Genomic DNA, 13,236 nt, shown 5'->3' on the forward strand with positions numbered 1-13,236 from the left:
GGTAACTAGCCAAGGCCGATGCCTCCCACCAGACAAATTCGATTACAAGTTAGTCCGTGAGTGCAATCTCACCTGATAGTAAGTGATGTGCAATGAAGAAGAAGAAGTCTTTATGGCACATACAAATAGAAAGCCAGGTTAACAAAAAAAACGATAATACACATATGCACAAAGGCGGCCTTATCGCTTGAAGCGATAACCTCCAGACAACCTTTGGTTGAAAAAATATATTACATAAAACGGGATAGTGCAATACCAACATTGTGCTAATTATATACATTACATATACAATACAAACTAATACTACATATATATATATAGTTAAAACATATATGTTTATATAAATATAAACCATAAAATTACACAGATATTTTACTACATACTAGACAGGAAATAGTCTTTTAGCCGCGATTTAAAGATATTTAATGATTTGGACGGTCTTATTTCCCTCGGCAGCTCATACCACCACCTTTGGATCTAGTATGTAGGAGCTCGACTTTACTTTCGGGGGCACGCACCTCTAACTTTTCTTAATTTATGTGCGTAAGTTATTATATTATAAATATCATTTGCCTCAACTTCGAACAAAAACATCGTGAGGAAACCTGCACGCCTGAAAATTTTACATAATGTTCTCCAAGGTGTCTGGAGTCCACCATTCCGCACTGGGGCGTGGTGGACTACGGCCTTAACTCCTTCTCATTCCGGGAGGAGACACGTAGTAGACCGTTAATGGGTTGATATGATGAAATGAATAAATAAATAAATAAATTGTTTAGCAGCGCAACGTTGTTAGGGTACCCACCTTAACAACGTTAACTAACTAACGATAACTATCCAGGTCCGAAGCCTCCCAGCAAGCTAAACCTGTAGTCAAGTCAAGTCAAGTCAAGTCAAAAATATCTTTATTCAAGTAGGCCCACAGGTGGCACTTTTGATGCGTACATAAGAACCACACGGTAGTGAGATGATGGCGATAACCACATTCGTAAACTTAAAACTAAAGCTACGAGGGTTCCAAACGCGTCCTGGTCTAAGAAGAAGCCCACAACAAACTTAGCCGGGTGTTTTTTTTTGTTATCACCATCTCACAATGTCATTTTAAATTATTAGAAGAGCAACCTGGTTAGAGCAATAATTTACACCCAAGCTTTGTTATCGTTTACGTAGTCCTTTATACTATAATAGGACTTTTCTATAAGCTTACGTTTAATACAAACTTTGAACTTTTTAAGAGACATCTCCAAGATGACAATTGGTAGTTTATTGTAGAATTGCATGCAATTTCCTTTAAACGAATTATGAATTTTAGATTTTAGTCATGTTAGACATTGCAGAAAATAATACTAGAACCGTGAGTGCACCCAACATTTTAGCGCAGGTATGAGAAATATTGACAAAAACGTTTCGTGAGAGTTGATAGCATGTCAACTACACGAGGATGTGCTGAGACCTCTCACGGTGTCTCGCTGTTTTGTTTTTGAGTGATGAAGGATGAAAAATATTATTAATATCCTGAGCTTACTCCCTACTAATATTATAAATGTGAATGTATGTTTGTTTGTTACGCTTTCACGCGAAAACTACTGAACCGATCTTCGTGAAACTTTTTATACATTGTCTTGGAGGTATTGAAAATAATATAGTATACTTTTCATTGAAAAAAAAATACCTAAGATAAATAAATGTTTGTGAAAAAAAAAAAATCTCATATATGACTATAGGTGTAGACAATGTAGCAGTATGCTGCCACCCAAAATTACGCGTACGAAGCCGCAGGGCACATCTAGTAAGAAATAAATAAAAAGAAAACTATTATTGAATTGAAGTACCTACTATTTTGGCCTGTTTTGGTATTAATTGATAATTTGTTGGGAGGCTTCGGCCGTGGCTAGCTATCTACCCCTACCCTCACGATAAAGACGTGTCAAATTTCAAATTTGCGTTCAAACCAAGTAGGTTGGTTTAATATAGCTGCCATACCCCTACTGTACTAACATGAAATGTTTACAAAAGTCTAGTTTTAAATTAGTTACTTTATATTTACTATCCTATCTTGATAAGATAGGATAGTAAATATAAAGTAACTAATCTAAATCTTGATAAGATAGGATAGTAAATATAAAGTAACTAATCTAAATCTTGATAAGATAGGATAGTAAATATAAAGTAACTAATTTAATACTAGACTTTTGTAAACATTTCATGTTAGTACCCCAAAATAAAAATCCAGTGCAACAAATTATATCAACCCATTACCGGCCTACTAAAGGGCACGGGTCTCCTCCCACAATGAGCAGGGGTTAATGCCGTAGTCCGCCACGCTGGCCCAGTGCGGATTGGCGGACTCCAAACACCTTTGAGATCATTATGTGGAACTCTTAGGCATGCAGGTTTCCTAACGGTGTTTTCCTTCACCGTTGAAGCAAGTGATAATTGAATTACGTAAAACGCACATAACTTAGTAAAGATAGAAGTTTTTGCTGGGATTCGAACTCGGCCCAACTAAATTGAAGTCGAGCTTATACCAACTGGGCTATCACAACTTATGTAACAACTTATAAAACGAACAAGATTTTCCGCAGCTTTGCTTACGTTAAGTTCGAATTTAAATAGTGTTTCAATAAATTTATAAAGTGGGTAAATAATTAAACTTTTGATAACTATAAATTTATATTTGCCAGATATTTTATTAAATAGTTAGTTTACAGTTTAAAGTTATAATAGTTTATAGATAGTTTTTAAGAAACAATTAAAATTATATTTGATTAACAACCAATGTTCATGACGTTGAGATCGATGCACCTCAGTCCTACGTGGACTCGAACGAAGTAAAGATACCTCCCGGTGTCTTTCGTTTATCAATAGTATGTTGTAATTTACTAAAAATTACAAACAAATATTTTAGCCCCCTTAGGATTTTTAAATCCCTTTCTCAGTGTACGTTTTGTTTAAGTGCTTGTCGGAAACTGTTTTAAGCAATTGCAAATGTTATATTGTAAATAAACCTATAAAGTATCAGTATATAATCATTGGAAACTGAGACTTATTAGGTATTATAAACTTCAATACTGCATTTTCGTACACTGCATTCTAATAATTCACTGAAAACTGCGAAATACACCCGCTTTAACAAAGAGTGACAGGTGTGATTTAATCAGAGGCAAGAAACTACTTCGAGTACGCGTTCAGAACATTTTACCTCTTAAAATAACATGGTAAGAACTATATTTGCTTGCGTTTCAACCGGAGTGTATCACTTGTCAGAAACATTTTCGGAGCATTCTGTATAACGTGCTTAAATTGTAGCATTTCGCCGCGTGTGTTTAATTTTAAGCTAGAAATGCAGATTAGTTAATTCCGTTGCTTGTATTTTCATTATTGTTCTCGAGGGCTACACAAAAATTAAATGAGATAAACTATACCTTCTTACCATCTATACTTATAATAAAACTGTATCTGGAAGATTTCTGTACATTTAATATATTTTAAAAAATTTGACCGGGGTGCTTTATAATCGATACTGAGTCAAAAACAGATTTTTATTTTATTTTTGTCCTTCTTTCTGTTTGTCTGTCTGAGAAAGAACAAGGAGAATCTGGTCACTGAACAAACAACTAGTTCTTGGATATTAGACGGTGACAATGTCTTAATATTATTAAATCTTGAAATTTACAATTCTTCAAAATAACATAAATTAACAGGATTCAAATACGCTTAACCCGAATGTGCTCAACTTATTTTAAAAAAACCTTTAAAAAATTTTCTTTACTCATAAGATAAATACAGTTGTCCATCTTACTAAAATAAGACTAATATACTAAAGAAAATTTTTAGTTCCACATATATGAGTATATCTTGAGTTTTTGCAACGACTAAAATGTTTCTTATTGGTTTCCCCCGACATAATCTAGAGTCTAGTTAAGTTTTGGGGTTTGTAAAATACTAGACTATGTTAAACCTATACAAGCATCGTAACCTTGGCTCATTGAAACATATTTTGTACACAAATAATGTTCCGAAATAAACGAATATACTTACGGTTCCGGAAAACACATCAGAATCCATCAAGGAGATCTCGAGTTACATGTCGGTCCGACGGTCTATGCATTTTATAAATATAGGGATTTCTTTGACCCCAATATTTACTACAGCGTCGTTAATGATGGGAACGACCTTTAGAATGTACTTGGAGCCCAAAATACAATACAAAAATGCAATAAAGACCAATCTGTAAATGGAGAGACTGTATGGCGGAGATCTCAATAACCTAATACCTGGAAGATAACTTTTGGAGAACTTTGTACCTTAACATATTATAACTACCCCTAGACTTATAACTGAAAAGCGTGAACTTCACCCCCTATCTTATTTATTAAGAAAAGTGTCCTAGCAAAAAAGTATTGCTAGGCTAAAAAGTTGAAAGCACACTGCTTTTTCCCATACAGGTTTAGAACGTACAAAAAGTTCCTCGCTATTTTTTTTTAATTTCACATTATTAAAAAGTTAATTTCTACTATTTTTCCTTTTATATACATAGGCAGCTTAATGAGTTTTCCGAGGCACGGGATTGCGCGACGCAAAAATCTTAACTCTGGGCTTGTTCTTATTTTTTAGAAATACTAAGACCTCGTAATTATTGCCACAATCAATTATTTGTTCAACCTGGGAATTGAATCCATTACCGTTTGATCCGTAGTCAAATAAACTTACAACGAGGCAGTCACTCAGATCTTGAATGACAATTAATATATAGATACACCCTCTACTTAAGGTAAGATTCCTCAGAACCACACGTGGAGTCTGTTCCTTTTCATAACGCCCAAAGGAATGATAAATTGTAGGTACATCCGAACAAAAATAATGTTTTTGGTTTATCATCCACCTGCGCTTATGCTTGTGACGGGATATGGAAATTCTTCTATTATTTTATTTTTACGACAAGCACTTTATTCTGGAGCATAAGGTCACTATATTACAACTTTAAAATATATTTATTATTTAAATATATAATATTATGTTACAGTATGTAACTATACAAGATTATTTTTGACATTTTAATCATAATTATGCGCGTAGTTATGATCAAAATGATAAAAATAATATGTCAATACATTGATGAAAAAGTCACTTAATACCCAGAAAACAGTCAAGATTGACTATTTTTAACCACCGACGCAAAAACAACGGCGTGTTAAGTTTGACGTGTCTGTGCGTTTCTATCTAAGCATCATATTTCCCGAACGGATGAACCGATTTTGATTTTGTTTTATTTTATTTGAAATGTGAATTAGTCGGAAGTGTGTTGAGCTATATTTTATAACAATCGGTCTAGGATGGCTGTCACCACATATTTTATCACAACTCCCAAATATGAGTAACAAATGAAAGGGCTTGACTAGTAGAATAATGTACACTATATTGAAAGTCGGGTGCTTTTAAACATTTAATTTATATATTTTTAAACGTTTAAAGCGGTGAATCTCTGGATTCTAAATCTTTTCATATAATTAAACGTCGTCTGAAGGATCACCTCTCATCTCGAAAAGTTCATAAATTTATTATGTTTATGTATATTTATTACAAACCCATATATAGTCTCAATATTTATGATGAAAATATTTATTTTTAAAATTATGTTTTTATTTACGGTGTAAAATGTATGTTTTAAAATTATAAATCGTTTTTTTATTTTATCTGGGCACCGGTTCAGCTTTGTTATTCCTGCATTTAGTGGTTGCCTGGAAGAGATCACTTCCAGTGATAAGGCCGTCATTACGCCCTAAGTTAGTACATAAGTTTTTGTTTCCCGTATCATTTTTTTATATGTATCTGGTGTAATAAAGAGCTTTATTATTATTATTTTTTAATTTTTATGAGAGAAAGTTATTTCGAATATTAAAAGGGATTTTGAGGAGAATATTTGAACAGTATTGTACTACAAATCGGTTTACATACGTTACGTAATTAGCTACTACCACAATGGAAACGTTATCTTACCCTAATTAACCAAGAAACTAATTCAGATTATAGATAGACAACTAGTAATGCTATACCGAAACAAGGTCCGATTTCACATTGGTTAAGGGTGTACCTACTAGCCTTATAAGTGGTTCCAGGTTCAATACCCGATTTGCCAATCATGATCTTATCGTATTAATTAGTAGTTTAGCCTCGTTGTTTTTGTGGTTATTATGTTTGACGACAAAGTTTAATATCCAGGTCTAGAAAACAATTGATTATGTCAATAACAGATTTCAAAATAATCATAAAGGCAAGCCAATGTCCACTGAATTCAAGTAAAAAAGGCCAACCTAGTAAAAAAAGGAATTATCTAATATTTCTTTTATTAGTAGGTTGTCCTTTTTACAACGGATCACGATGTCTTAGGTTTAAATCGATGTAATCAAAATTGTCAAAGCGCACCTTTCACTGAAGCAGCATCGTGGCTTTTCTTCTGATTCCTTCCTACCTCGTATTCGATGACCGTAACCAGTGGCGTGCATAGAGGGTATGCACAGGGTATGCAGATGATATTAAATGACGAAAATCTCCAGTACGAGTAATAAATACTTAAGGGTAGGCTTTTAATAACTCTATCCTTACGTTTTTTAAAACTCTGACAGGAGATATTCTTTATTTTATATCATCTGCATACCCTATGCATGCCCTCTATGCACGCCACTGACCGTAACTTATAAAATTATAGATAAAGACAAACGTTGCGGTGTTGTTCGTGAAATCACAAACAAGATCGAGAAAAACAGTTTTACGTCACAAATAATAAGTACGGGTATTAATTTTTATTCGCTGAGTGATGGAGTGTAATAAGAGATTTATGATTTAATATTGTAATAAACCTTGAGTACTAATCCAACATATAAAAAGTTGCAGTTAGATTCCCCCGAAAACAAACGTATGACTTGGGATTTTATAAATAACCAAAAAAACGCGGATAAAGTCGCAGGTTATCATCATCATTATCATATAAATCGATGGACTCCACTGCTGGACAAAGGTCTTATGTAAGGAATTATAAATTCCACGTTTTTGATCCACTTGTGTCCAGCGGCGTCCGACGCGCTTGTCCTCTGTCCACCTCTTTGGCCGACGAACCTCGCTGCGCTTACCAGTGCGGGGTCCCCATTTCAGCACCCAAAGAATTATGAACATACAAAATCCACATTCAGCCGTTATTGCATGCAGTGCATTGTGTCCGAAAACAGAGAACACGCTTCGAGCACTTCTCACTTCACACTAGCGGAATGTTGCTAACTCATAATTTTTTCCCATTTTCTTCATTTTATAGTAAACGCGTAGAACATTGGAGGTAAAATAACTGTCAACTGCTATGATCTGTCAAATAAATGAAGTTTGTTCGAGAAACACTACGAGTGGTTTTTGATGCTTCAATATTGGTCGTGAACACGGATTCGGTATGTTCTTACTTCTGTGCCAGCACCTTAAGACGGCAAAGTCAGTCGGTTTGCAAATTGCTTCAGCTTCGCGACTCGTTGAGCTATGTTTCATTCCTAATTTGATCACGTAGAAATACTCCGAATGTAGTACTACATATAATCTCTCCATCGTCCGCTCAGTGACTCCTTCTTATGAGACCCATAGTCTAACCAAGTTTCGGACGCGTCATTGGCAACACGCACTACTCGAAGACTTTGGTCTTCAGGCACTGAGGTATTTTTGACGAAAAGGTGTACGCTGCCCATCCGAGTTGGATTTAGCAGTTCACCCCCTTCTTCATCCCCTGACAAGGGATATAATTAACGTGCCCATCTGCGAAATTACTGGAACATGGAATAGGAGAGGTTTACATCCGTTTATTAATACACATATATGGATATTATATCCACTTGTGCGCCAATGCTCTGAGAGTTGATAAAGCTGTGGGAGAAGATTTATAAGAATTTATATCTTTTCCCGGGGATTTAAATGCTCCTGCCCATGCTAGCCGTGCTTTTAATTGGACCTACCTAACTGGATGTGGACGTGTGTCCTTGGTAGGTATATAATGTGAATAAATTGGCAAGTGATTAATAAGGTCATCTTGTCCACAGATATACGCAGGGCAAGATGTGAACGGCACGGTCATGGAAGAGGCTTGTGTCGACTGCAGCATCTACTCGGAGCTGAACGGAACCTTGTATGGAAACTATACGAAAAATGTTACACGCATCAACAAGTTCTATTTTTATCAGGTGAGTTTAACCAATTCAACTCAACTTAGGATAAATTAATAGCATTAATACAATCACTTAATGTGGTATTTTAAAATTATTGTTTTATATAACACTAGCTGTTTCCCGCAACTTCGTCTGCGTTTGATTTTGTATTTTGATGTGGCGTTCAATTTAGTTGTAGTTCTAAAAAAAATTAAACTATCGCTAACCCTTAAATGAGAGGTTTGCTGCTATCCGCTGAGGAGTTCTGTCCTCTATCTCCAACCACATTTAGATCTACACCAAGTTTGGAAAAATTAAACACATATTATATAGTACAAAAATGATTATTTAAATCGGTTATAATTTGTCGGAGTTATGGTGTAAAATCGTCAAACACTTTCATCCCCTCTCCCAAAGGAACAGAGCTTAATGTCGGATAAAAAGTATCCTTTATTACTTCTAAGACTACCAAGAATATGTGTACAAATTTTCATGAGGATCGGTTTAGTAGTTTTTGAGTGAAAGCATAACAAACAAACTTACATTGACATTTATGATATTAGTAGGTATAGGGAAATGGATAGGTGGTAGAGTCAATGCAAACAGACTTGACGTTTCAAAAGTGCTGATAAACTAGGCCTACTTGAAATAAATGAATTTTGAAATTCGATTTTTGAAGTGAAAACTTTTTTTGGCGAACCGCACAAGGGATTTTTCCGTTGGTGTAGTAGGCTGCACCGTCACGCTCTGAGGTGAAAGAGTCGATCGGATGAACTCGTGATCGACGAGTGTACTCGAGCGAGTAAGATACAGTCAGCTTCTCTTCGCTGCTGTGTATATATTCATACCTAATAATTATTGTCTTTATTAATTTAATAGTTATTATTGGTACGTAATAATTATTATTTTAACAATTATTTGTTTTACATTGTGTGGTTATTGTGTGAAGTGAGTGGTTTATCGTACTTATATTATATATTGAAAGAGAATTGTAAATTTTAGAGATTATAAAACACAGTTATTGTTTTGACTTCTGTCGTGCGGTCTTAAACACACATTATTTTTTTAAATTTACGTTCTATGTGAACGTCCCACAAGTATAGCTCTTTTTCTTTATTTTGACAACGGTCGTTGGTGCAACGGTGAGCGCTGTGAATTTAAGATCGGGGTCCCGGGTTCGATTCCCGGCAGGGGCAATTTGGGAGTTTATAATTTCTGGTCTGGTGGGACGCTTTGGCCGAGGCTAGTTACCACCCTACTGACAAGGACGTGCCGCTAAGCGATTTAGTCTTCCGGTGCGATGTCGCGTAGAAACCGATTAGGGTTATGACTACCATACTCCCTAACAAGTTATCCCGCTACCACCTTAGACCGTATCATCACTTACCACCAAGTGAGATTGCAGTCAAGGGCTAACTTGTGGAGAAATAAAAAAAAATACCATTGCGAAACCGAGGCGAGTCGCTAGTTAAAAGTAATTCAAGATAAAATATCTTTATAATGAACATTGAAGTTTCCAAATTGAGCGCCGTATGTTACGGTAAATGGATGTTAAGAAGGTTAAGAAAGGGGCAATTTTCAATTAATTTCGCTCACTAAACCCATTTTGCAGCGAAACAGTCCAGAACATTCATAGTTTTAACAAAATTGTATCTATAAATAAACCTGTAAGGGTATGCGCACATTTTGTTATTTTTTTCGCAATTTAAAATTATTGTACAGAAGGCTTTGCTCCGACTGACCAACGGACAAAATACATACAGCTGAAAGGAGAAATTTGAAATTTTTAGAGAACATTTTCGAGCAACCTAAAGTTCTACCTAGTAAGGAGGGATATTCTAAAATTCAATTACTTAGATGATTACACAGGGGATGAAAATGTGTTTGAAATTCTTGAATTTTTAATTCGTCATAAAACTCGAATCGAATTTGGACTTTTGGTTGAAAATTAAAAAAAACTGTTTCACAATTTTCAATAGTGATGAAAGTGTATGATAATCTCTTATTTATTCAAATAATATGATTTTTTTTCATTTACATTGCCTGTATCCTAGTTTCCAGTGACAGGCATAGGCATCAAGAGAAATTACTGGTACTTTCACTGGAATGCTTAATCGTGGCACGTCTTTGTCGGTAGGGTTGTAACAAGCCACGGCCGAAGACACCCACCAGCGAAGATCTAAGAAAATCCAGAAATTATAAACTTCCTTGCGTCTTGGAATCAAACATAGGAACTCCCACATAAATTACCAAAAGTCGTCAAGATACTTAGCGAGTACCTACAAAATAAAAATAGTAATTACTGAATGAATTTTAAGCTTATGTCTAAAATCTAACAGGCAGTGAATTGAGAAAAATTCCGCAGACTAAAAATCATATCTGATTAAATGTCTTGGCTCCGCAGTAATCGGTCCTTTATTAAACCTTTACCTATTATACTGTGTATCTAAATTAGTTATCGATATATGTACGTTTTTATTTTTAAGTTTATATAAATATATCCTGTAGTGTACAAAATATTTTCAAAAAATATATTAGATTATTACAGAACATATACAGGAATATGACAGCAAAAATAAGAACAGAAAGAGTAGGGGAAAAGTTTCAGATTAAGAAAGGTGTTAGACAGGGGGACCCCTTATCACCTAAACTTTTCTCTGCCACTCTGGAATACGTATTTAAAAACCTAGACTGGATAGAATATGGAATAAATGTTAATGGTACAAAGCTTAACCATCGACGATCTTATAATAATTTCAAACAACCCAAAACACTTGCAAGAAATGCTCAGGCAACTAGTGGCAGAAAGTCACAGGGTAGGATTACTCATTAATATGTCAAAAACCAAATTAATGACTAACTGTTCTAAACACCCTATTCAAGTTAATAACAATGTCATCAAGTATGTCAACGAGTATACATACCTTGGACAAATTATTTCTCCTAAACACATCACCTCAAAAGAAATACAAAACAGGATTAATTCTACATGAAGTAAATACTGGTCGTTGAAAGAAATCACAAAAAATCCAAGGATACCACTGAAACTAAAGAGTCAGACATTTAACTCCTGTATTCTTCCATGTATGACTTATGGTTGCCAAACATGGGCTCTAACCAAAGAAAACCTCAAAAAATTAGAAACATGCCAACATAATATCGAAAGAAGCATGATAGGAGTAAAAAGACAGGATAAAATAAAACTTAGGCATATAAGAGGGAAAACAAATATAACAGACGTAACATAAATCATTAAAAACCTTAAATGAAAGTGGGTTGGTCATTTAATGAGAAGGAAAAAAGAAAATTGGGCTAGAAATATAACAGAGTGGTATCCTAGAGACGGTAAGAGAATAAGGGGAAGACCATTCCGAAGGTGAGAAGTTGACTCGAGAGCGATAGCAGGACCTCTGTGGACAAGAAAAACCCATGATCGCGAAGCATGGAAGAACCTGGGGGAGGCCTATGCAAAGCAAAACAATCAAGCATAACCGGTGTCTCAATAAGTAAATAATCAGTAACATAAGATTGTTAAAAAGGCTATAAATAAAATAAATAAATAAATAAATATATCCTATCCTATCCTATCCTATCCTACTAATATTACAAATGTGAATATAAGTTTGTTTGTTACTCTTTCATGCAAAAATTAATAAACCGATCATAACGAAACTTTGTACACATATTCCTGAAGGTATTAGAAGTAATATAGGATGCTTTTTATCCCTAAATTAAGCTCAGTTCTCTTGGGAGAGGGGACGAAAGTGTTTGACGATTTTAAACTAGGCTTAGTTAAATACATAAAGTTCTGCCACATTTATGAGGCACATGTCTTTCGGACGAAGTCGCGGGCAACAGCTAGTAATTATATAAATATATGTTAGTTTTATGTTATTATTATTATTGTTGTGGGTTTATTTAGTTAGTAAGTTATCTTGATTGGGCCACACATAACATAATATGTGGTGTTGTTAATATTGTAATGTGTGGCGCATTGTAAAAAAAAAGATTTATTTTCTTTCTTTCTTTCTAAACCTTTACATAATTTCTAAACTTTCCTTTGCTTATCTATATATTATAAGTATTTATGTATATTATTCATATAATTATTCATCAGCCATCTTAGTACCCAATAACACAAGCTATGGTTACTTTGGGGCTAGATGGCGATGTTTATATTATCGTAGTATATTTATTTATTTATTTATTTACAGGTGATGTTCTTAGGGTCTTATATGTGTGCGCATATCCTAAACGTTTGATCTTAGTGCCAAGTCGTGGGAGAAAGTCGTTTTGCTGATATATTGGTCTAGACATCTATTCGGCCGTATATCACTTGTTAATTGTTAAATAAAATTAACTTATAAGCAGGAACCTTAAACTTAACGAAATATTACTATGCTCTAGGGTTATTTTTCTAAAATTGATATGTTTGCGGTATCTTTGCATCGTCTGAGTCTCACACAAAACTGATTTGTATCGGAAATGCACATATATCAAATACCTATTGACCAGTGGCGTGCACAGGGTTTTTGACCAGGGTATTCATAAAGAAGAAAGGACAATTCGTCTACTTTGTGAGACATACAAAAATGTTGGGGTAGGCAGTGCGTTTGTGCTTGTATGAAGTGCGCGCCACTGCTTTCGACACAATGCCATGCACTTGGCTGTGAAAACTATTTATTATTAAACAAGAATTATCAGAACATTTTCAATAATGCTAAACAATTAAGTAAATTTTCTGAGATATATAAAGCTATAGTAATCAAAAGTAGAATTTTATAACATAAATGGTAATACGAGCCTGTTTGTTTGTTAACTGCTGAGCCATCACGTAATTATGCATACACGTTATCATGGGTACAGATAACAACACACTTTTCACCCAGAAAAAATCTCTGATCCCGAGAATGACAAAATAACATTAAGGTTACACGAAACGATTGACTAAATGTACGTTAGCTCGAGCGTAGACTAATAATTAAGAATACAAAACAATACAACGAAAATACATTTTAATATAATCACCTAAGTTAGACTTAAATTGGTTGTCCACTCT

At 34.6% G+C, this 13,236-nt stretch overlaps 1 protein-coding gene across 1 annotated transcript in view; it reads left to right on the forward strand.

Annotated features, from left to right (window-relative positions):
* The first annotated feature begins 8,090 nt into the window (after positions 1 to 8,090).
* Positions 8,091 to 13,236, forward strand: part of LOC120625841 (cardioacceleratory peptide receptor-like) — a 37,018-nt gene continuing 31,872 nt past the window's right edge. The window contains exon 1 of the mRNA XM_039893079.1: positions 8,091 to 8,213. Within this exon, the coding sequence (XP_039749013.1) occupies positions 8,106 to 8,213 (108 nt within the window). The 5' untranslated portion in view covers positions 8,091 to 8,105. The remainder of the gene's footprint in view (positions 8,214 to 13,236) is intronic.

This window comes from Pararge aegeria, chromosome 8, assembly GCF_905163445.1.
Source record: "Pararge aegeria chromosome 8, ilParAegt1.1, whole genome shotgun sequence".
NCBI lineage: Eukaryota > Metazoa > Arthropoda > Insecta > Lepidoptera > Nymphalidae > Pararge > Pararge aegeria.